Raw genomic sequence first — 26,965 nt, 5'->3', positions numbered from 1 at the left:
TCAGTGGGAATAAAGGGTGTGGTAAGTGGCTGGCATGGATGCCTTCTACTGCAGGAATAATAGAAACTGGGGAAGTTCCTTGCAATCGTTCCCGAGTATTACCAACACTTTATTAAGTCTGCAGAGAAAGGACCAAATGGAGTGAATTATTGTTTAAAAAATTAACAGTTACTGTATTTCAGGTTAAACAACAACACAAACTTACCCAAACCCTAATTTGGATAGACTTTATATAAAATATATAGAATCACAGCATCACTTATTTGTAGTCAAGGTAAAAAGATTATGAAAGGAATTACAGGACTCTGCTATAGGTCTGGATGTTGGTTTCACTTTCAAACACAAAAATAGTTTCTTCTTTTAAAAGTGCAGTAGAATATCCCCCATTCATAATTGTAATTCATTTAGCATAAGAAATGACTTCAGGAACATACCCAGGTTTTAAGACAGATTTCTAGGTAATGGGCCTGAAATATATTTTGATCTGAATTTATTTTCCAACAATTTCAAATATAATTTCTCATCTGTGTGTAGATATATACAGGCACAAACACACTCACACACAAACACTTCACTTTCTATCAGATCAGGGTAATTTTTTATTGCAGGTCTCTTTTAGTATTGGCTAACAGAAAACCTATCCCCAACCTAACATATTACACACACACACAGCCATTTCCACACTTTCTCACAGTGAAAAGCTCTCTGACAAGATACCCGAAGGTCAAGAGAGACAATGTTTTAATGGCTGGGCCTTGAGGACAATTCTGGTTGCATTTAAATCTCAGTGTCAGATCCACTAAGAGTTCCCTGCCGCTATAATTTTTGGATCAGTCTCTTCAGGAATCAGGCCACGGAGAAAGCAGAATGGTTTCTCTTGATCTCTCCTATAAACCACAGTGGTAAGACAAGATTTCTTTTTGTTCTGGGCTATCATTCCCATGATCATGTGCTTCCTTTTCCCTTAGGAGCCACCCAAGGAGAGTTAAGGGAAAAGATCAAAGAACCACTGCCTTGCCACTAGGTGCACACTGGAGTTTTGCAGAATGGAAACCCAGAACAGATTTATCAGTTGATGCTCCTTAGTAACAGAATGGGAAAGAAACTACTGGGGACATTCAAGAGAGGAAATGGGTTTCCTTTCAGAAAGTGAACTCAAAAGCCCACACATCAAAGATTAGAGCTACCTTGGAAGACAGCTGTACAATGGTCTAAATACTCCACTAATTCCTGAACAGGACTACTAGGAGTCACTTCTGCTTCTGAACACATCATTTTCCTATTGAAATACCTATTATCTGACCATCTTTTGATGGTTTATACAAACTGATCCCAGATAATAACTTCCAAAGGGTCTCTTGTGCAATTCCATAGACAGACTTCTGATTATTGATGCTTACAGCAGCTATGAAGAGAGGTGCTTTGACTCTCCAGCACCAAGAGGGTGCCTGCGTCAGTAGTATTTTGAACACTCTCCAGAAAGCTACTCAAGCATCAACCTGGGCTTCAAGGCTTCTCTATTCTGCTGGTGGACTAAGGACATTAAAGATGGACAGAAGTGCCTCACCCAGGGATCACTACCAAAAATAAAACATGAAGTGTTCAGGAGAGGAAGGGAGACAGAGAGCTGAGTCAGGGAAGGAGTGCAAGAACCTGATCCCAAATAAAAAGACAAAATTAACAAAGGAAACACATTATGTATGTATATATAAACTAAAAGCAGAGCATGTGAATGCTTAATCTGGTGGGAAGCCAAGACAACATCTTCAGAAAAACTTGATGTGTCACAACAAGGCTCAGCCATAAGGAAATAAGGCAATATAAAAAGATGACCAAAGTATTTTGGTCACAGAATGGTCTCCTTCCTCCTCCCAGCCAACCCCTGTGAATGTATCTCTATATATCTTTTATATATATATATATATATATATATATATATATATATATATATATATGTATGTATAATATAGAATCTGTTTTTTGTTAAAAAGTATTTCAACGATCATATATATTTATCAAGGCATGATGGCTTTAAGGAAAGGGGGGATCCATCATGGGGGAGCTGAGAAGGGAAACACAGAAAGGGGAGGCTGGGGTACAAAGTGTAAAAAGAAACTGTTTGGGGTCAAATGTTCATCAAAGGGTGGCACCAACAGAATTTTCACTAATGTTTCCCACTTCAAGGAGGTGCTAATGATATAGATGAGTGCCAGGACCCCATCTCTTCTCTTGTATCCCTCCCTCAATTCTTCCCACCACCATGCATTGTAATGCCTCATGGCTCTCTCCCACATGTCTCTTGGACCCAAGCTACCTTGCATCCCAGGGTTGATGGGTATGGCCCGTACGTCTCTGGCCCCAGGTGCCTGATCTCAGAAGCCATTACCACTGATATTAATGGACTGCAGATCTGCCACCTGCATGACGTTGATGCCACTGTTGGCAAGACGGGCAATACCCTCTGGGCAGATGGCCTCCATGGCTACCATATTGGTGGTAATAAGGGCCGAAGGCGTAGCACTGCCGCTGCCTTCTGAACCTGCCCCACTGTCCAGGGGCAAAGTGCCCACACTCAGGGATACACCTGGGCCTCCCTTCTTATTCTGATGGGTCTTGATATGCTTTGAAAGGTGGTCACTCCTCATGAAGCGCTTGGGACACTCAGGGCAGGCAAATTTCTTCTCACCTAGGTAAAGGAAGAGAAAGAAGATAAGAAACCATTCCCAGGAAGTGGGGATATCATGTCCAATTCACTGCTTTCAAACTGTATTAGGCAGAATAAGGCCAGTTGTAGGAAGTGATAAAAACAAAAACCTGTTATTTTTTGCTTTGGGGGGAAAAAATAAGTATAGATTGGGGAGTACTCAGGAAGAAATATAGCAGAAAAGAAAGGAAGAAAGGACTGAGACTAAGGGAATGGCCCTCCTGAAAATCCCACTCAAAACCTAGCTCCTGCCTTTTTTAAAGGTTTTCCAGAAAAACACCAATTCCATTTGTGAATCACTATTCAGTTTCAAAAGTAAGTTGCTCAGAAATTTTAGTTATTTCATAGGTACACTCTGCATCTTTCCATTCTAGTCTATTACTATTTCTTTCCCCCAGGCTTTTGCTCACCTGTGTGTGTGCGTTTGTGCCTCTGCAGCTCATCTGAACGTGTGAAGCGTTTCCCACAGTACGACCAGGTACACATGAATGGCCTCTCGCCTGTATGCCAGCGCAAGTGTGCCCGTAGGTGTGAAGTCTTGCCATATACTTTGCCACAGCCTTGCATGTGGCAAATGTGCTGTTTCTTTTTGCCAGGATCCCCAGACCCTCTGAAAATAAGAACACAACTACTCACCATTTATTCTAGAGACAAAAATTAAAAGAACTACCCAGTGTCAACAGTACTTACCTGGTTCACTTAAAACTAACCCAAATGTTTGCTTTTTAAAAAAAGCTTCTCCTGTGCAACACAGAGAAGACAAGTAGTGATTCTACAACATCTTACTACGCTGATGGACGGTGACTGTAATGGGGTTTGTGGGGGGGGACTTGGTGAAGGGGGGACCCTAGTAAACATAATGTTCTTCACATAATTGTAGATTGATAACAAAATAACAAAATTTAAAAAATAATTTAAAAATTTAAAAAAGCTTCTCTTTAGTATAAAAAGATAAATCTTTAGTTAATTCTGGTTCTTAATGTCCAAAATTCAAGTTGTACGTTTTCTTTCTACTGGGTATTTGCTCTTTCCCACTTTCCTGTTCCTTAATCAATGTTGATGTTTGAAGAGGGAATCACTCTCATGACAACTTGTAAAGTCTGTGAGGCATTTTCTTGTATTTTTCAGGAAGGTTAAGTCTCAATACAAGCATTTTCCATGGGAACTACTGTAAATATGGTGGTACTTTTGGCTGAGCACTTAATGGGCAAAGGATCTCTCCATTTGAGCACTTGATGGAGAACTTTAAACAATATATAGTATTTTACAACTGTAGAATTTTTCTCCTAGAATAAAGGGCAAGTGCTAAGTGGTGAAGATTAAAAGCTGAAAAGCTGGCGCAATATCAGAGATTTTAGGGGAAGAGGGAGATGGGCTGGATAAAAGTTAAAACAGGGGAATCAAGGACCCTAATTCAAGGTATGCAAAAAAGAAAAAAAAAACAATCTCTATATGGAGTAGATCCTAAGCTTCTCTCAGGAATCAGTTCAAATGTTTCTGGCAAACCAATTTGTTCCATGTGTGATCCATTAGTGGGCACTAGGGAGATGTCCAAGAAGAACTTTTCTTGGGTTTAAACAGCATGTATTAACAGAGGAAAAAAACATACCGGAAATGAAATCCCACTTAGGTGGAAATCAGAATTTCCTTCAAAAATTTAAATCTACTTTAAGCTTTGTTAGAGGGGAGACTCTATTGAACTCAGTAGATATTACAGGTTTTTCCTGTAATGTAGGGTAAACTACAATAATTCTAATTATTTTTGGTTTTGGTATATTTTTTATTTTGATAATTTTGTGCTTTTTAAAACTGGGACAGAACAGTTTTTTTTCAAAGACACTTCAACCATGTGACTTTCTATTCTTTTTCAAAAGGGGTGACTTTAAGGAAAAGAACAGACCTTGAACTCTGAGAAGATAATATTGAATGGCAGGTACTACTCATGAGAAATTTGCCAGAATTTTTTTCCTCAGGACACATTAGATTCCCATATAGAATAATTTTCTATCTGGAGTAAGCAGTTTTGTCTATTCTGAGGGAAAATAAAGACTCTGGAAAACTCACATAGCCACTGTAAAAAATCATTACAGTAGTTATGCTTCTTTTTCTTTCCAAGGATGCCCTATAATCAACCTTGTTAAAACCATCTCAAAATAGACATAAGATAACAATCATTAGGCCAATTAGCTCCATCTGATTTTCTTATCTCTAGAAGAAAGCAGGCAATTATTAAGGCCCACACTCTCAGAGTCAATGAAAGGATAAGAGGTAGAACTCAGATCCTGTAACTTAATCAAATGTATTATACTATCTCTGATCCCTCTGCAACACTGCCAAGACTTAAATTTTTAAAAAACTGACCCACTTCCAAGAATCCATTAATTCAATCCTCCGAATCCATTAATTTTTTTTCTTTACACTCTTAAAAGGGACTGGCTGGGTCAACTGACCTTCCTTCACTGTCTTTACAGTAGGGGCAGGTGCATGCTTCCCGCCGGGTCCTCCGACCAGCTTGGGGTTGGGGATCTGGGCTGTTTTCTCCTTCTTCCCCACCTGCTGTGTCATCATGTATTCCATCACCACCAGCACCATGGAGGCCAAGCTGAGCTCCATGATCACCTGATATTAAGAGAAGTAAAGGCTCAAGTAGGAAGTAAGTCATCACAGCAGCAGGCCTCTCAGTGACATGTTAAGATTTACAGCATGATTTGTTCAAAGTTCTGAAGAAGCCACATTCACTGAGAAGCCACATTCACTGATGTTGCACAAACTTGAAATTTCAAGAATCATCACTGAAAATACAGAGTCAATAAGTATATTAAAACACGGTCAATCTCAATTTTAAAAATGCAACTCTAAAATCAACTTTGTGATTTTTCACCTACTAGATATAAAAAGTTAAAACTCTAACAATGAACAGCATTGGGAAATTGGCATTTTTATATATAGGCGCTAATAAATTAGTACAACTTCTTTGAAGACCAATTTGGCAGTATCACTAAAAATTTTAATGTACATCTTCAAAGTAATTCCACTTTGAACTAGTAATGTCCTATGGATATACTTAGGAGTATATACCAAAGATGGGTGACAATAATGTTTTCTGTGACTTTGTAAAAACAAAAACCTGGAAACTAAAATGCACACCATTGAGGAACTGTGTTAAGTAAATCTTGATAAACTTATGCAATGGACCACTACAACCATTAAAAAGAATGAGCTGAAGTTATGCACTGTTACAGATGTCCAACAAACCTTTTATTCATTCCCAGTGCAGAAGTGTTATGAAACCAACCAAATGGAAATGATTCCAAACTAAAGCACTTAAGGGATTCCAAACTAAAAGCCCTGCAAAACCTGAAAGGCGGAAGCTTCCTGAAATGAGCAAAAAACTGAATATTCAGCAGTACATGTATATTATAAATTTTGACATGTATATTTATAAATTTTGACATAGTGAGGAAAGGAAAGAGCTGGGGTTAAAGTTGATTCTGTCTACCTTGCCAGACACCCCAGGAAGGTTTTGTTCTGGGATTGGACGCTTTATAGAATGCAAAAAAAAAAAAAATCGAGCATACGTTCTATTGTCACTTGATGTCATTTGCTTTTAAAGATAAAATTTGTATGAAATCACTATAATTTGTCCTAATTAAATTAAAATGAATGTTATAAAGCTCTAGGCCTGTGTTCTTAAGATTTTTAAAACTTGCAACCCACAGTAATATTTGACATTGTGACCTCATTGAAATAGAAGTTTCACAAACAGTGCTGACCCTTAGAATAATGAGTATATTCTGAAAGACTCTCTAAATTTTTTTTCCTTAATGCTGGTCATTACCCAGTGTATTGATTTTATGAACTAATGGGTCACACCTGACATTTTCAAACACTGCTCAAGGCCAATGGACAAAAGAAATGTTTTAAAGGAATAGGTAACATTCTTCTCAAGTTTTCAAAGCATCTATTATCAAATATTTACCTACGAAAACACCTTGTAAGTAAGGTAATGACTCTACCCATATTTAAGATTTCAATAAATAGAGTATTTAAATTGGCCTGCTTTGTTTCATCTATTTTATAAAACAGGAAACTATGTAAATGGGTAGGTCAGGCTTAACATTTAGAAACCCAGCTCTTGCTTTTACCTCAGAACCTAATATCCACTCCTTTCAGCTCATCAACACAATTTTGAGATACTATGCTTAATAATAAAACTTTCCTTATGCTTTACTTCTCACTCTACCACTTCTAGTATTTGTAAAGTATTATTTTCATAGTATTAGCCAGGCTAAAACTGGGAAGCACTGGAGTACAGGGTTAAGAACAAGTGTTGGAGAGGTGAGGCTTAGAACCTCACCCCCCCTGTTCTGAGAGAAATCTTCTGCATACGTGGATGTTTTATTGCCCTTGTCTAGCTTGGATTAACACATAGTCTACAGGCACACACCTGATCATCTACATTTGCTCTCTTACAACACTAAACTATGTTTTCTACCTTTATCTTGTATCTACCTACCACTTCAGCATTTTATTAAAAATAATAATAATAAAGAGAGAAATGTGGTATCCACATATAAATCAAGCATAAAAACCAAATGAGTATTCATATTTGAACTGACTGTTTAGAGTTCATAATGCATGAGCAAAACCGAAAGTTTCTGTGATGACTGCCCTTGTACTGTTCACTATGTAACTTATTCATTATGTAAGAATTTGTTCTCCATGTAAGAACTTGTTTGTTATGCCTCAGAAGATTGGAGACTGACAAAAATTAGGCTTGGGGTGGATTAATGATTGTCCATTGAGCATTGACTCCCCTATACAGAATTTTATTGTCGTTAACAACCATTTGATCAATAAATATGAGAGATGCCCTCACACACACAAAAAAAAGAAGGACAGACTTCCAATGGTAAAATAAATAAGTAACCGGGATGTAATGTATAGCATAAGGAATATAGTCGAGATATTGTAACAGCTTGGTAGGGTGATAGCTGGAACCTAGAATTATGTATATAAATGTTTTATCACTGTGTTGTACACTTGAAACTAATGTAATGTAATACTGTGTGTCAACTACCCTTCAATAAAAAATAATTATTTAAAAAAAAAAAAGAAGAACAAGTGTTGGAGTGAGACAGACTGATATATGAGTCCCTATACTACCATATGAATAGATTTCTGACAGTGAGCAACTAACTTTAATGCCCTAATTATAGTTACCAGTTTCTCCCTCAGTAAGATTAGGGTCAAATATTACCACTCACATTAAGTTACTGTGAAAAATTAAGTAATACATGTAAGGTCCTTATTAGCATAGTATCTGTCACACAGAAAACATTCAACACACTAGCTAATATAATATTATTAGGAAAGTATCTTGTGGGAAAATCATGGAATAAGATACACACCAATATTCTGTTTCATCCAATCAGCCTTAAAAACTGTTACCAAGTAGAAAACTCCCTCTAGTGGGGATAGAGAATTAATCCTTTGAAATAAACCCAAACAATTTACCAGGCAAGGAAGGATGCTAGTTAGTATTGCCAGTGGTTACCTACGAAAAATTACCTTCAGAAGACAAATTATAAAAACGTCAATCCAACTATCCACAATAGGTCTTTAGAAACAAGGTAAGACAAAACCATGGTGCACATAAGCAAGTCATCTTTTATCTATTTTCCAAGCTAATCTAATTAAAATTTGAGAAGAAATTCATTATTCTCCAAAGTTCTCCCTTGCCCAATTAACTGGAAAGAGATAAATTTTTCTCCATTTTACTGAAACATAAGACTAACATTCAGGACGGCATAATTCAGTAAAGAGAGAAACGAAATACTTAGATATTAGGGCTCTCTAAAACCCTACTTTTAATGGTCTTTCAAATTCTTACAAAATGGACAGTCAAAACTAATATTCTCCTGGACTCCCACTATGATTTCAAAGGATTTTTTTTTAATATAAAAACTGGACACCACTTAGGATGGCCAACACAGAAAAGACTAGGAACAACAAATGCTGGCGAGGATGTGGAGAAAAAGGAACCCTCCTAATACTGCTGGTGGGAATGTAAACTAGTTCAACCATTGTGGAAAGCAGTATGGAGGATTCTCAAAAAACTAAAAATAGAAATACCATTTGACCCAGGAATTCCACTCCTAGGAATTTACCCTAAGAATGCAGCAGCCCAGTTTGAAAAAGACATACACACCCCTATATTTATCGCAGCACTATTTACAATAGCCAAAAAATGGAAGCAACGTGAGTGTCCCATCAGTAGATGAATGGATACAGAAGATGTGGTACATATACACAATGGAATACTATTCAGCCATAAGAAGAAAACAAATCCTACCATTTGCAACAACATGGATGGAGCTAGAGGATATTATGCTCAGTGAAATAAGCCAGGTGCAGAAAGACAAGTACCAGATTTCACTCATCTGTGGAGCATAGGAACAAAGCAAATACTGAAGGAACAGAACAGCAGCAGACTCACAGAACCCAAGAATAAGGGAAAGGGACTGGGGGAAAGAGGGGAAGGGAGGGCTAAGGGGAATAAGGGGCATTACGACTAGCACACATAACATAGGGGGGCACAGGGAAGGCAGTATAGCACAGTGAAGACAGTAGTGACTCTATAGCATCTCACTATGCTGATGGACAGTGACTGTAATGGGGTATGTGGTGGGGACTTGATAATGGGGGAATCTAGTAACCACAATGTTCCTCTTGTGACTGTATATTAATGATACCAAAAATAATAATAATAATAATTAAATCCATGAGACTAGAAAATATAAAAACTGGGAATGAGGTTAGATAAAATGAACAGTTTTGAATTTCATTTAACAAAAAGGAGGGGCAAAGTATCAACAAAGTATCAACATCAGACCAGAATCTGTTTCTAGCTTCTTTTAATAACCATCTTAGAAAAGTCAGAGTTTTATTTTAAAATGTGGCACAGGTTAAGCAATGAAATAAAAGATTTTCCTTTCCATGATGAAAATAACTAGTAAATCAAAGGCACAGTTTACTGATAGTCTGCCCAGCCCAGTGGTTGCCTCTAGCATCAGTTTCTAAAACAGATTATGGTAATTAGACACTTTTTCAGTTTCCTCAGAGTAAAGAAGTGTGCTAAAGTCATTAACTTTCAAGACCACTATAATAAGTCAAACACCCTACTCTTATCTGAGAAAAAACCCGGGCAGTACTAAAATAAGATGAAATAACCTCAATGATTTTCAAATAGGTAGTTCCCATACACTTCCCTAGTCACCTGCTCTCTGGAATGAGTTTGGGAACACTGTGTTCATTAACTTTAATTCAGTAAATATTAATACAGTAAGACTGAATTTTAAAACCATACCTATATTAAGCATAAACTGGGTTTTCTGAACATGTTTCATTTTACAAAACAGATTTAATCCAAGTAAGTGTATCTCAGACTACAGAGTATTTGTGTATTTAGCCATTGTTCAAACAGAATACTGGTAACATAACACTTATGCCTGAGAACAATCAGGTCACCTAGAATATGGTCCCAATTCAAGAAATAAAAACATCTCTAGTAACAGGAACAGATGATTCATAATACATGGTATTTTATCTTTTAAATATTTTATTAATCTAGTTTACCAGTCCAAAGTGAATTAGCAGTAGCAAGTTAGAGAAAAAGTAGTGGAATAATTGTACTTTTAATGGTAGAAAAACTGACAACAGGGATTGGTAACAGGTAATAGAATATTTCCACTAGCTCAAATAGTTTCCGTAGGCCCCTATGCAGTCAGTCTTTGTATCAGTATGAACTCATGAATTGGCCATCAAAACATGTTTGCTCCTGTGTCCTTTGACAAGATATCCTACATTTGATATTCATTTCCTGCTTTAGATCTAGTATAAGCTATTTCTTCAAGTATTCCTAGTATTTCTAGTTTCTTTTAATGGGAAATTAGTACTTAGGTACCACAATCTGGTTCTCTAGTCATTTTAGTTATTTGAAGCTCTAGTAAATTCCATAGGAAGGGAACATGTGAACACTATTTCCTGAAATCTTACATGTTAGTATTAAATTGGTTATGGTCTTCATATTTCAAGGTCTATTTGTCTGGATATAAAATTCTTGATTCATGTTTTATTCCCTTGATTCTCTTAAATGATTATCTATTGCATCCTGACACTACACATGCCATCAAAAAGTCTAGTAATAATCAGTTTTCCTTCCTTTTTAAGTGAGTAGGGTCTTTTTTTGCTAGGATGCCCAAATGATTTTTTTACCTTAAAGATCACTACTTTTACTAGATGATTTCTCAGTGTTGGCCATTCTGGGTGATTTACCCAGGCACGCTTTGGGAATGTTTTCTTTGTCCCATGGCTTTGGTTATTTTCTTCCTTGAGGACTCTGTTCATATAATGTTGGTTCTTCTTTGCCTATGTTTTTTTTTTTTTGGTATCATTAATCTACAATTACATGAAGAACATTATGTTTACTAGGCTTCCCCCTTCACCAAGTCCCCCCCACATACCCCTTCACAGTCACTGTTCATCAGCATAGTAAGATGCTGTAAAATCACTACTTGCCTTCTCTGTGTTGTACAGCCCTCCCTGTGCCCCACACACACTATACATGCTAATCGTAATGCCCCCTTTCTTTTTCCCCGCCCTTGTCCCTCCCTACCCTCCCATTCTCCCCAGTCTCTTTCCCTTTGGTAACTGTTAGTCCATTCTTGGGTTCTGTGATTCTGCTGCTGTTTTGTTCCTTCAGTTTTCCTTTTTTCTTATACTCCACATATGAGTGAAATCATTTGGTACTTGTCTTTCTCTGCCTAGCTTATTTCACTGAGCGTAATACCCTCTAGCTCCATCCATGTTGTTGCAAATGATAGGATCTGTTTTTTTCTTATGTTCTTTGCCTATATTTTGTATCATTCTTTCTCCATCCCTTTTACCTCTTTTTTGGGGGTTTATTAAAAGCATTCTTTCTACTATACACAAAAAATTAATTTCATTTTATTTTGTCTCTTACTGAGTCATTATCTTATACCTGTGTTTCTTTTAGTTAGTATCATCTGTATTCTTGAAATGAACTTTTCTCTTATTTCAAATTTCGTCCTGAGGTCTGTCTCTTTTCTTTTCAATCCTCCTTTCTCCAATCATCTCATTTCTGGGACTTTTCTAATTTGAATTTATACTTTCTCTCATAACTTCTATCGTTTCCCTAAGTTCTTTTAGCTCATTTTGAATTTTCATCTGTTTTGTGGGCATGACTTCCCAGGGTTCTTTCACTATGTGAGGAATGTTTTTTTTCCTGCTTCCTATCTGTTATTGCTATCTTTTGCTAACAGTAATTTTATATAGATTCAAACTCATTTTTAAAGCGAAATGAGTTTTTCTGAAATGTTAGGAGCAAGGGGTAGGAGCCAGGATGGCTTTTCTAAGCTTCATGGCTTTAGAGATTCTTTTTCTGTAATTTTTTGCAAAATGATTAAAATAAAAACAAAAAACAACACACAACTCTTCCTTCTTTCTGATTATCTACTCTTCTGCTCTTTCTCTTACATTTTTCTTTTCTTTGTCCCTGTCTTGCTCAATGTGGATTCTACTTCTAGAAGTATCTCCTCAGTGCAGAGCTTTGTGTTAGACCTTTGGTTTGTTGATTTCAAAAGTTGTCAGACCTGTATGGAGTGGGGACCTGATAATGGGGAGTCTAGTAACCATAATGTTGCTCATGTAATTGAACATTAATGATAGCAGAAAAAAAAATGTTGTCAGACTTTATCTCCATTCCCTTGTATTCTTCCTCTAAGTGGATCCTGCAGAACCCCCACTGTTTCACTTACTGTTCTAGACGTTCTCCAGTGAATACCTGTTGGTGATCTAGAGGTTCTCCTGTTCTCAGCATCACCAGAAGCCCTCTTGCCTTTCCAATACTTCACAAATGCAATAATCTGTGGATCGTATAGTTTGTTCCCACCTCTTGGTATTTTACAGCTCATTGTAGTTACAAGATTTCACTGGACAGTTTTAGTTTTACTATCCTAGGTTTTCTGGTGCTTTTTTTGTGTGTGTGTTTTACAGGTGGGTTTACTCATGCCCTGAAGGAAGCAGCACTTCTCCAAGTGCACAGCGACATTCCACACCCCCACCCAATAGCTTGCCGAGATTTACAGCCAGACTGACGTCCCATCTGATGTGCACTCCCAGTAATGCTGGTTAATGATGACGATGAGCAGGCACAGGACTTGAAGCTTTCAAAGCTTTGCTTCATTTATCAGCACTCCTGATTTTATAAACAAGTAAGCTCATCAAACCCACTCCTACCCCAAATCTCCTGGTAAACTTTGGTACTGCAGGGCTTCATGGGGATCCAAACATTTTTAATAAGGCTTTGAAGCATCTCAGTGCTGGACCAACGGCTCAGGCTGTCCCCCACCCACAGGGCCAATGACCTGGAAAGGTCACCAAGTACACATGCCTATCCTAGTTTCTACAGCTATTGTAATTTTTGCTTTGGAACAATTTTAGATTTATAGAAACATTATGAAGATAGTTCAGAAAGTTCCTATATTCTTCACCCAACTTCCCTTAATGCTAACATCTTACATACCCCATGTTAGTCAAAACTAATAAATTAATATTGGTACAGTACCAGTAACTGAACTATATATATACAGACTTTATTTGGATTTCCGTTTTTCCACTAACGTCCTTAGTCTCTTCCAGAATCCCATTCAGGATACCATACTGCGTTTAGCTGTCATGTCTCCTTAGGCTTCTCTGATCCCTGACAGTATCTCTGTCTTTCATGACCTCTACAGTTTTAAAGAGGTCAATATTGATTGCTACTTTTTAGAATGTCCCTCAATTTGGATTTGTCTGATATTTTCTCATTAGAGTGGAGTTATAGGTTTTGGAGAAGAATACCACATAAGTGAAGTAACTCTTCTCACCACATCATATTAGGAGGTACATGAAATCTACATACTCTGTTTCTAGGAGGGAGATCCAGGAAGATTTTTAAAAAACTGGCTGCAACCATTATGTTCTCACAACTTTCAGTAAGTTATCTTCTGAAAGTTTTAAAATAAAGAAAGATTCAGTCAACTGAAATACTGATTTAGGTGGATCCTCATTCTGTCTGTGGTTGTTTCAGTGGTATGTGCATGTATGCGCAGTAGGCTATGGAGCTCAACTGCAGACACTACTAGTAGTTCTGTTTTCACTTGCTTCTCCTTCCTGCCTAAGAGCCACCTGATTTTGTTCAAGGTTACAGTGTGCCAGGTAAAATATTCTCCTTCCCAGATTCCCTTGCAGATAAGGAGGCAAATGGCAGGGTGTCTTGGCGAATCAGCATACAAAAATTGCTGGGTAACAATTTAGTTGTAAAGTAATTTGGTAATAGCTTTCAGGAAAATTCATCAAATGGGAACAACCAGGCCTGCTTCATCCTTTATCAAGCTTCACTTTTCACTCATTTATCATTTCTGGGAAAAAGTCACAATGACCAAAAGTGGAGCGGCTGGATACCTTGCAAGCATGGCAACTATGCCACCCTAAGACAAAAGTAAAAATGGCAAAAGTTCCTACTATTCTTGGAGCTGCCACACCTACCTTACACTCACTACACCTCCAAAACTTCATGTTACATGAGAACAACAAACGCCTATCTGGCTAAGCCCCTATAGTAGGTTTTCTGGTACATATAGCTAAATGCATTCCAAAAACTACAAAAAAGAAAAGTTTTCTTATAGTAAGTCATGATTATGCAGAGCCTATCAATTTTTCTCAACTGTGCAGTCTACCCCTCAGTATGTCTTACCAGTATTCTGTGTCACTACTTTTTGTGTTTATCAAATTGATAAGATCTTTCATTTTCTTTGTCCAAATCCCAAAACTATGCTGAGTAGGTAAGAATCTAACAAAAATTTCTGGTAATTTTATATTAAATTAGGTCACACAAGAATAGAGAACAGGTACCAGAAACTTATTTCCTTCTGTTCCAGAATGCAAGCCCTTGCTAATTAGTAACTTGTATTCTACATAAATCCATATACCTAGCTTCTAAAACTTGTTTCTTCTATATTAAATCTTTCCTGATTATAGAGTTACAATATATTTTATATATACATAATATACAAATAATAATTTATAGGCCTTAACATATATAAAATTTCTGTTAGGGTGTATCCATTTAGTGCCTTATACCATGTGGACTGGCTGTAGAAATGTTTATCAAACATTTCTTGTCTATTGTTCCAGGTAATATATACTAAGGTCTTATACTAAGGTAATAAACTAAGACTCAAAGGAATACTTTTCACTGTTGAAGAGCTTGTAGTTCACTAAAGAAGGGAGAAACAGTTAATTTCAAAATGAGAGAAATGTTATAGTAAAAGACACTCAAAGGATGTTTAATACTAAAAAGGGCAATTTCCCAGACTAGAATTTCAGAGAAGGCTTGTCTCCTAGAGGAGCTGACATTTGGGCCACACTTCATTTAAAGAATGCATAGGAATTAGTCAGGTGAAGAATGTTTGCAAGGGAAGGGTATCCATACCAGGCGAACACTGTGAACAGAGTAAGGAATACAGTGCAGTACAACATGGTATGCGGGATGTTGGCAGAATAAAGGGAGAAGATGGAGGTGGAGAGATGAACTTCAAAACAGATGATATTATCAGATGTGAGACAAATATTTAAATGACTGATTTTTTTTAAAGTGATGGCAGAGAGAGTACAAAGAAGCACTTTCATACAACTCCAAGCAGCATGAGTGGACAAAAGCCTACAGCAAGGAAACAGGATGGTATCTGTGTAGGGCATTTTTGGCAATAGAGATCAAGTCTTAAAGATGTGCTTAATGTCTAACCCAGCAAGTATACTTCTAGAAATAAGGATAGGTGCTAAGTATTGTATTAAGCTCTTGGGATAGTTAAGTGTAACCCTGGCTTTACAGAGCTTCTATCTCATTGGGAAGACACAAAATGAAATCAACAAGTATGACCACAAAAGACCCCGAATAGCCAAAGCAATCCTGAGAAGGAAAAATAAACCTGGGGGGATTATGCTCCCCAACTTCAAGCTCTTCTACAAAGTCACAGTAATCAAGACTATGGTACTGGCACAAGAACAGACCCTTAGACCAATGGAACAGACTAGAGAGCCCTGATGGTCTCAACCATATATGGTCAATTAATATATGATAAAGGAGCCATGGACATACAATGGGGATATGACAGTCTCTTCAACAGCTGGTGTTGGCAAAACTGAACAGCTACATGCAAGAGAATGAAGCTGGATTATTGTTTAACCCCATACACAAAAGTGAACTCTAAATGGATCAAAGATCTGAATGTAAGTCATGAAACCATAAAACTCTTAGAAGACAACATAGGCAAAAATCTCCTGAATATAAGCATGAGCAACTTCTTCCTGAACGCATCTCTTCGAGCAAGGGAAACAAAAGCAAAAATGATCTCATGGGACTACACATCAAACTAAAAAGTTTCTGTACGGTAAAGGACACCATAACAGAACAAAAAGACATCCTACAGTATGGGAGAATACATTTGTAAATGACATATCTGACAAGGGGTTAACATTCAAATATATAAAGAACTCACATGCCTCAACACCCAAAAAGCAAATAACCTGATCAAAAAATGGGCAGAGGATATGAAGAGACAGTTCTCCAAAGAAGAAATTCAGATGGCCAACAGGCACATGAAAAGATGCTCCACATTGCTAATCATCAGGGAAATGCAAATTAAAACCACAATGAGATATCACCTCACACCAGCAAGGATGGCCAGCATAGAAAAGACTAAGACAAACAAATGCTGGTGAGGATGCGGAGAAAGGGGAACCCTCCTACACTGCTGGTGGGAATGTAAGCTAGTTCAACCATTGTGGGAAGCAATATGGAGGTTCCTCAAAAAACTAAAAATAGAAATACCATTTGATCTGGGAATCCCACTCCTTGGAATTTACCCAAAGAATACAAGTTCTCAGATTCAAAAGGACATATGCACCCCTATGTTTATCGCAGCACTTTTTACAATAGCCAAGATATGGAAGCAACCTAAGTGTCCATCAGTAGATGAATGGATAAAGAAGATGTGGTACATATACACAATGGAATACTATTCAGCAATAAGAAACAAATCCTACCATCTGCAACAACACAGATGGAGCTGGAGGACATTATGCTCAGTGAAATAAGCCAGGCAGAGAAAGGTAAGTGCTAAGTGATTTCCCTCTTTTGTGGAGTATAACAAAGAAGCAAAACTGAAGAACAAAATAGCAGCAGACTCAGAGACTCCAAGAAGGAACTGGTGGGTTACCACAGGGGAGGAATGTGGGAGGGTGGGTGGGGAGGGAGGGAGAAGGGTATTGAGGGGTATTATGTTTAGTACACATGGCGTGCGGGATCACGGGAGAAACAGTGTAGCACAGAGAAGGCAAATAGTGAATCTGTGGCATTTTTCAATACTGATGGACAGTGACTGCATTGGGGTATGGGTGGGGACTTGATAATATGGGTAAATGTAGAACCACATTGTTTCTTCATGTGAAACCTTCGTAAGACTGTATATCAAAAATGCCTTAATAAAAATTTTTTTTAAAATCAACAAGTATAATATCTGCCCTATAATTTGTGTAATAAAGTACTAATAAAAGGCTCTGATAAAAGAAGTATAAGAGTTGGGAGCAGGGAATATCTGGGCTATACCATTAGATAATGGTGAGAGATAATTAAGGTCTATGATAGTGGTTCCAGTGAAGAAAAAGGCATGGATAAGAAGAGTTTAGGAGTAAAAAAAATTAAAAGGCAGGATTTAGTAGCTGAATACAGGGAACTTCAAAGTTTCTGCAATATAAGTGAAGAAAAAAATCTGCCAGGGATATGAACAAAAGGCAACAAATATGGTAGTTCTCCTTATCCAGTTTCTCTTTCCACAGTTTTAGTTACCTGTGGTCAACTGTGGTCCAGAAGGTCAGAGGGTCAGTAGTAGCCTAATGCCATTCACCTCACTTCATCTCCTAATGTAGGCATTTTACCATGTCACTTATCACAAGAAGAAGGGGGAGGGCAGTACAATAAGGTAGAGAGACCACATTCACCTAACTTTACTATAGTATATTGTTATAACTGTCCTATTTTATTACTGTTGTTAATCTCTTACTGTGCCTAATTTTAAATCAAACTATACCATAGGTATATATGTATAGGATAAAACATGGTACATATGGCATTCAGTATTTTCCAGTTTCAGACATCCACTGGAGGTCTTGGAACATACTCCCTGCAGATAAGGGGGGACCTAAAGTATATTTAAGGTCTTTCAAAGATACCAACCAAAGAACTCATTAAAACTGAATCTAACCCAGTAACTCCACTCCTAGATACATAATCAAGTATGTCCACACAAAAACTTGTACACCAATGTTCATAGCAGCATTATGCATAATAGCCAAAAAGTATAAACAACCCAAGTGTGTATCAACTGATGAATAGATAAACAAAATGTAGCATAGCCACACACGAAGTATTTGGCAATAAAAAAGATTGAAGAATTGATACACACTACAACATGGATGAACCTTGAAAACTTTATGTTAAGAGAAAGCCAGTCACAAAGACCACATATTGTATGATTCCAGTTATTTGAAATGCTCAGAGAGGACAAGATAGATTAGTGGAATTGCCTTGGACTGAGGATGTGAGGTGAGAACAGAAAATGACAGCTAATGAGCCACACAGTATTTCTTTTTGGGATGATGAAAAGACTCTTAAATTAGACTGTGGTGGTAGTTGCACAATTCTATGAATACACTGAAATCCACTGAACTATATATTTTAAAAGGGTGAATTATACGGTATATCATCTGTTCCTCAATAAAGCTGTTTAAAAAGTAAACCATAGTTCAGATATTCTTTTTAAAGAAGGAAAAGAGAAAAGGTTCAAAGGGAAAATTGAAAAAAGAAACAACCTACACTTTGCAGGATGCAGTAGGGACACCATAGGAGCAGGGAAAAGGAAAACATTTATTTTAATTCAACAAATTTTCAATGCACTTCTCCTGTGTGCCACCCTAATGCTATGTGCTACAGTCAGGAGCCAAAATCCAGTGAGGTAACAGGAGACAGAAAGCAGCATCTTCAGTTGCCTTTTTGCTCCAGATTTCAGGAGGCTCAGATATGTATCCTATATTCAAAATAACTTTAGATACCTCCACCCTTGTCACACTTCAAAAAATAATTCTGGGCAGTTAAAGTTTAAGGTTTACAAAAATATCTGGAAAAAAGACTGGCAAGAAATTTAAAAACTTCAACACTGGTTTCTCTAAATAATGGATTGCCATCTTTGTATTTTCCCATATTAAATATAATAAAAAATAAAGGGAGGGGAATTAAATACACACAAGTAGGTTTAAATACGAAAATAAAACAATTACTAAGCTTTTAAAAGGTATCTCTATGTTATATGATTTTTAAACTCATTATAAGGCAATCAGAAAAGAAGAGATCAATTCATTTGACATATAAAAGGAAAAGCTTTATTAAAAAAAGTGAGAACTTGTGGAAGTTATTTTCAGCAAATTTTAAATTAAAAGAATTTATTTATTTAAAAAAGCCCAGGCTGAAGGGGTATGTGGGGGGGACTTGGTGAAGGGGGGAGCTGAGTAAACTTATGTTCTTCATGTAATTGTAGATTAATGATACCAAAATTAAAAAAATAAAAAATAAAAAAAGCCCAGGCAAGTCCCTAAGAATGTTATGCCAGTAGACTATTAAATAAACTGATACAACTTGTAAAAAAGAAGGACCCTATGTTTATCACAGTACTATTTACAATAGCCAAGAAATGGAAGCAACCTAAGTGTCCATCAGTAGATGAATGGATAAAGATGTAGTACATATACACAATGGAATATTATTCAGCCATAAGAAGAAAACAAATCCTACCGTTTGCAACAACACAGATGGAGCTGGAGGGTATTATGCTCAGTGAAATAAGCCAGGTGGAGAAAGACAAGTACCAAGTGATTTCACTCATATGTGGAGTATAAGAACAAAGAAAAACTGAAGGAACAAAACAGCAGCAGAATCACAGAACCCAAGAATGGACTAACAGTTACCAAAGGGAAAGGGACTGGGGTGGATGGGTGGGAAGGGACGGATAAGAGCGGCGGCGGGGGAGGGGGGGAAGAAAGGGGGCATTACAATTAGCATGTATAATGTGGGGGGGGAGGTACAGGGCGGGCTCTACAACAGAGAGAAGACAAGTAGTGATTTTACAACATCTTACTACGCTGATGGACAGTGACTGTGAAGGGGTTATGTTGGGGGGACATGGTGAAGGGGGGAGCCTAGTAAACATAATGCTCTTCATGTAATTGTAGATTAATGATACCAAAAAAAAAAAAAAAAACCTACACAGGAAAAAAACAAACAGCCTGTATGTCTCCCCACATTCTGGTATATTAAAGAGTGTTTTATAGATTTAAGAACTGATTGTTCACATCTCAGTAAATGGGTGTAAGTGCTAAGAACAAGGCCATCAGGACAATGATGGCAGAAGTGTCTCACCAGTAGGTGTCACTGTAACTAAGTGATAGTTGGGTGTTTTTAAAGTCCACCCTCCCCAGCAAGAGAGAGTTAAGGGGATAAAAAGGAGGAAAGGTGGGGTTGGGAGGAGGGATGCACAAATTTTAAATGGGACCTTGAGGAATTATAATTCAGATATCTTTCCATCAGATCCAGCTTTTTTTCAGCTTTGGTAATGTTTCCTTACAAAACTCTCTACTTTTATGTTAGCTGTCTGAATCCAAAGGTACAGATTTCCCTATTTTCCATGTCTAAGAAAACAAAGGATTTCAAAATTTGATTATTATTAATAAAATACTGAAATCCTTCTAAATTCCAAACTTTCACCTACTTCCCACCTCTGTCAACATCATTCTACTGTGAAAATTATTTTTCAAGACAGAAACAATTTTTTGAATTGTCTTATCTTTTCTCCCAGCTCTCACTATGGAGATGATTTCCAGGTGAAAAGAATTCACTTTAACATCTCTCCCTAACTAGCTATGATCACCTATTATTATTCAGACTGGTGTAATTTAAATATATAATATGTACATACCAGAGGAAAGCTGTGGGGGAGGGGCATAAAGGTTAAGAGAGTATAGTTGGATTAGTAACAGCAGAAAAGTGATAAAATAAATAGAAGAATAAAATTAATTTTGGACTTATTTCACGCCTTCATCATTTCCCTGATTAAAGGAGAGATGAACACAATTAATCTCCCCCATCATTGGGTTTTAAATCAGGTTCTTACGACTGATATTTGGACTGTTCATATCCATCAACTGACATTTTAAATTACTGAGAAATTCTGGTGATTAAAATTAATGAGGGCCATTACATACACTGTAATGCACTATAATGGTACAGTTGGACAAAACTAGGTTTAAGTCCTGGTTTCAGTACTTACTAGCTGAGAAACCTCTCTGAGCCTTACTTCCTCATCAGCAAAAAGGATATAATTATATTGGACTATCTAATAAAATTAATATAAAGCATACCTAGCATTGTTCCTGATACATAGGAGGCACTCACTAAATCACTGTATATTAGGAAAATAAAAGGGCTTAATGTGACTTTTAATGTTTTTTCCCCCATCTATACATGACCCCAAATATATGTTGTTTTGAATTTATCTAGGGGAGTTGTAACATCAAATTCAATCAATGTCTCTAATACAGCAGCAATAAAATAATACTGTAAAACAAAAAATAAAATGCATAGTAATATAGTATTTTGCTTTAAACCATAGTATTTACCACTGGAAAAGAATAATCACATCTGAGTCTTCAAATTATACTTACTTCCCATTAAAAATAGCATGGGTTGATTAGTAACGTAGACATAATCGTTCTGAATGCACAGCACTGTCTTGAAAGGAGAAAAAAATAGTGTGGATTAAATTTCATGTTTCCAGAAAACTTTCTGGATAAAATGTAGCAATGAGATGCTGTATAAAAAGTGTGAAAGAATGCTGAAGGAAAGTAGAGATGTAGAGAAGAAAAGTGCCTCAAACTCAAGTTATTTTAAAGATAGTCTCCCACCAAGACCAAATTAATTTCTCTAGTAGGGCCTGAAGAAAAATGAGTAATAGTAGCCATCTGTCATATTCTGTGAATAAGACTCTTAAAAAAATTAGAGTATTATTAACAGTAATGGAAATCAAAATGAGGGTGAAAACATCCAAGATCCTATCATCCCAACAAATTACCTATTACCACTTTTCCATCTTCCCCTCAATTACTATTCATATGCACAAATAAACTGTATCTATTTGAAATCCTAAATTACATTATGCATAAAAATACGAATTAATATTAAAGAAGTAACTCTTCATATCCACACCATCCTGAAAACCCTGCAGCAACAGTGTAACAGGCACTTACTTACATGTTGGATACCTTTTAATGATGGGACTAAGTAACTCCCCTAGTACAACTACATAAACTTATAGACACAGCTGATATTTTGACTCCTCCCTAAGCATAAACTCTGAGGTAACATTTAAATGTGAGAACTAGATTTCACCTTGTCTTAATTTGTCCAGATTACTGGATAAGTCCTAAAACCAGATACTCTCGTTTACACCTAGTGTTGCAGACACGTCACAGCTTTAAACTGCCAATGACTGTATGACAAAAGGGTCTAAGATAGAAATGCTCTCTATGAAAATATACGGATGTTCAGCTATGCTCTTTTTCCTACATGGGTTTCCATCTATTTTTGCTTAATATGGCAATAAATAATCAGATGTATTTAATATATTTTGTTTTATATTCTTTTTATATTATGTAATGAATCCATCAGCAAAACAACTGAGAATTTATTCTAAGGAAATGACTTAAAATAAGAAAACTGTATGCTCTATTATATTCTACATTTAAAATACAGGAAAATTTAAAATTGAATATTTAACAGAAGAGAAATAATAAATTGTGGAAAACAACCTGATAAAAAATTACACAGTAATTAAAAATCCTTTTAAAAAGTGAGATAAAAAACAAGGATCCCTACTATTACCATTATTATTTTTAAAGAGACAAGAATGAAATGAGGTATAATATTAGAAAGGAGTAGGTAAAATTACTTGTAGATGATACGACAGTATACTGGAAACATAAATCACTAAAATTACTGAAAGCAGTAAGATTACAGTAAGATAGCCATTATAAAGTTAACACATGTAAGTCAATAGGCTTCCTATATACAAATAAGAACTAGTTAGAATAAATTGGAAGAAAAGGGCCTATTCACAATAGTAACAAAAACTATAAAATACTAAGCTTAAACTTAGCAAAAGATGTGAAGGGCCACTAAGAAAACAATACATAAAATAATAATAATATATTAAGCAATAAGAAAGCATAGTATGAGTCAATCAAAATAAATATCCTAGAAGGCTTTATTTATTGGGGAACTTGACAAAATGTGTCAAATTCAACTGGAAGAATAAGAGACTAATCAGGCAAAAAACTTAAATAGTAATGAGGGAAAATATAAAGGTATAAATTCCTTTACTTTTATAGAGGAAGAATCATCAAAACAAAGTGCCAGAAAAGTAATGAAATAAAAACAGGCAACTCACAGGAATAAAAAAATGAAAATATACTTAATTCCATAATAATCAATCCCTAATAATCAAATAGCACTAATTAAAGCAAAAATCTTTTTTCAATGCATCAATATTGGCAAAGATTGACATCAACAGGAGTAAAATAAATTTATAGTTTTCTGAAATTCAGTTCACTTATAAATATCAAAACAGTAAATGTATAATATAAAACCTTTGACCCACTAATACTTATTTTTTAACTGAGGTGAAATTCGCATACCAATTTACTATTTTTAAAGTGCACAATTCAGTGACATTTAGTGAATTTACAATATTGTGAAACCATCATCTTTCAAAATTTTTATCACCCCAGATAAACACCCATACCCACTGAGAAAACCACTCCCATTCTGTCCTTACCCCATCCCCTGGCAACCACTGTCTCTACGGATTTTCCTATTCTAGATATTTCATATAAATGGAATCATACGATATGTGATCTTTTTTGTCTGGCTTCTTCCACTTAGCAGAATGTTTTCCAGGTTTACTCACATTGTAGCATGTATCAATACTTGATTCCTTTTTATCACTGAATAATACTCCATCATATGAGTATACCGTATTTTGTTCATCCATTGGACATTTAGGTTGTTTCCACCTCTTGGCTATTATGAATAACGCTGATAAAAATTTGTGAAAAGGTTTCTGTGTGGACTTATGTCTTTATTTCTCTTAGAAATATAAGAGTAGAATTACTCAAATACAGAATTTTAATCTAAAAAAGTATGAATAAGAATGTTCATTACAATTGGTGCACATGGTGTGTGTGGGGTCACAAGGAAGACAGTGTAGCTCATAGAAGACAAACAGGGACTCTGGCATCTTACTACACTGATGGACAGTGACTACAATGGGGTATGGGGAGGGACTCGATAATAAGGGTGAATGCAATAACCACATTATTTTTCTTGTGAAACCTTCATAAGAGTGTATATCAATGATACAATAAAAAAATGTTTCATCACAGCATTGCTTTTAACAGTGGAAGTTGGAAACAAATGCGTATCAAAGGGTTAAATAAATCCTAGTACAAACATACTGTGGAATTACCATACAGTCATTTAAAGTGATGATGCAGATGTTCTTTATTATTTATGAAAAAAGATGTTTATGATATACGTGGAAAGATCTTCACTGAAAATAGACTATGGAGCACTGTGGATAGTATGATCCTATTTAAGTATTAATAAAATTGTATACAGATGTCTCTGTAAGTTGTGCACAAATGTACAGAAAGATGGCTGAAAGGATGTTCACCAAAATTTCAACAGTGGATCACTGAATAAAGATATTTCAATTAATTTTTACTTTATTTTGTTATTATTTGCATTGTTCAATGTTTATATCAGTATCCTTTTAAGCAAACCCATTTTTTAATATATTTTTTGTTTTTCCTATCCTCAAAGGTTAATAATAAGTCTTCTAATTTCAGCTCTGCAGAACTTTATAAAGTGAATGCTTTAATTTTCCCATTTCCACACTGAAACTGTAATTTTACATCAGCAGTCCTTGTGGGCAACCAATGTTCTCTTCAGATCATTTATTCTGCATCCATATGTTTATGGTGCCAGGAAAACAGAGGTGGTTCCTGCCCTATAGGCATCTGAGATCTAAAAACACTAACATACCTAAAATTGTACAAAAATAAGTCAACAAATATCTTATGTGTTTGTTCATATGTATTTGTACAGATATGAATATACATCACGACAAAGAATGGAGCAGGTATAATCATCATCCTTATTCTTTAGATGAATGAAGTCAATAAATTCCAAACATCACCAAATTAACCATCAGTTCAGACCTGTTTCTTAATTTCTACTTTCATTTTGTAATAGAAGATTAAAATAAGCAAGTGTGTATATACAGCCAACCAAAACAACTGTTATGTAATAAAACCAAATAGTTTAGTAGCAATGTTAAAAAAGTTTAGGGTACAGATATTTTGTGAACTTAATATTCATGTTTGTAATGCAATTGTCTTGTGAACTGGGATACTAAGTAAAGGAATATCCGCTGTATTTCCTTTATACCTTCCTAGATGTCATAAATTGTTTCATAATCATCTTGAAATGTTGGATTTTTTTGTGGGGTCTTTTTTTTTTTTTTTTTTGCACGGAGGGGTTGGGGGGAATGTGATAGGTGAGAGACAGCAATTAGCTGACAGTGGGAAAGGAACCAAACAGTGCTTTAGCCAAATGAAGTTCTAGAAAGGTAAAGGAAAAAATTTTTTAATTTAATTTACAGAAAACCAAATGCTTAAGTAAATAGGGACAGAAAAATAATTCACTGAAATAGGAAACTAAGAAACCAAATTATTATTAGATGGGGTGTCAATAAAATATTCATAAAGTAGAATGCTTTTCTAGCAAACAGTCTGCAGAAAAAATATAGGCATGAGCTCTGCACCACATTCACAATCTGGCCAATGGGAGATAAAGAAAAAGAAAACCCATGAGAAATCCTAAAAACCTTCTCTACTGTCAACTACTGTTTTCACCAGAATGGCTTATGAAAGAACAAAGCATACTGGCTGGAATTTACTCCCTTGGGTATTTGTGGTAGTTCAATGACTACACTGATGGATAAAGAATACAATGGGCAAGAAAAAATGTGAAGGCCTGCAAATGTCAACTATCTGGAAGAGGAGCCTTGAACTAAGTGACTAAAATCCTACTTTTAATTAGATAGGAGGACTACGAGAAATAAACTTTTATTAAGAGATGGGCACAAATAGAATGTTGAAACCACAATGTTGTTCATGTGAAACCTTCATAAGATTGTATATCAATGATACTTTAAAAATATTTTTTAAGAGATGGGCACAAATATATGTTGAGCACCTACTGTGTGCTCCTCCATATTATCTAATTTAATCCTAATAATCCCATGGGGGTAGATATTAATATTAACCCTCTTCTACAGATAAAGAAACGTCAACTCTAAGAGGATGAACAACTTCCCCTAAATCACACAGCCAGGAAGAAGAAGAAGTTATTGTTTGGACTTAAGCATGTCTGCCTACAAATCTCATGCTGTTACTCTCCAGTGCATATTAAATAGCTCATTCAGGACAAGCTTTCTTTTTCTTTCACAAAGGATTTTCAATCAATTACTACTATGTTCAGCCATCAGATTAAAGAGTATACAGCTAAACCATTTAACCTGCATTACACAGGATGTGAGACGTTTATCTGCACAAACAATATATAAAAAAGAAAAATATTTTGGGTTTAAGATCCCACTTACAATCAGTCATTTATAACTTCCCATTCAAGAGAGCATTAACCAAATGGGAAAACTTATCGTGAACTATTTCCCAACAATTCTGTGGATTTTTATTTTGTACTTTCTGAGTCATTTCATTTTCCCTCATAATAGCAGCATAACTAATAGGTAGAAAAACAGTACTCTTTAGCAAGCTCCTGAGGTTGTTCACAGTTATCAGTGTCTCATGGGAGGTTGGGAACAGAAATGGGGCTGGGGTGGCGGGGGTCCAGGAAAACAGGAGACATAATACAATATGATTCATTTATAAATAGAACCATTCACGAGCAGT

At 36.0% G+C, this 26,965-nt stretch overlaps 1 protein-coding gene across 1 annotated transcript in view; it reads right to left on the bottom strand.

Annotated features, from left to right (window-relative positions):
• Nucleotides 1-212: 212 nt before the first annotated feature.
• Nucleotides 213-26,965, bottom strand: part of SP1 (Sp1 transcription factor) — a 39,059-nt gene continuing 12,306 nt past the window's right edge. Inside the window, exons 4-6 of the mRNA XM_036915240.2 lie at nucleotides 5,155-5,323; nucleotides 3,115-3,314; nucleotides 213-2,686 (exon numbers count right to left, since the gene is read on the bottom strand). Of these exons, the coding sequence (XP_036771135.2) occupies nucleotides 2,373-2,686; nucleotides 3,115-3,314; nucleotides 5,155-5,323 (683 nt within the window). The 3' untranslated portion in view covers nucleotides 213-2,372. The remainder of the gene's footprint in view (nucleotides 2,687-3,114; nucleotides 3,315-5,154; nucleotides 5,324-26,965) is intronic.

The sequence above is a fragment of the Manis pentadactyla genome, chromosome 10 (assembly GCF_030020395.1).
Source record: "Manis pentadactyla isolate mManPen7 chromosome 10, mManPen7.hap1, whole genome shotgun sequence".
Taxonomy (NCBI): Eukaryota; Metazoa; Chordata; class Mammalia; order Pholidota; family Manidae; genus Manis; species Manis pentadactyla.
The sequence above is the reverse complement of the archived record's forward strand: the minus strand, read 5'-3'. Positions and strand labels throughout refer to the sequence as shown.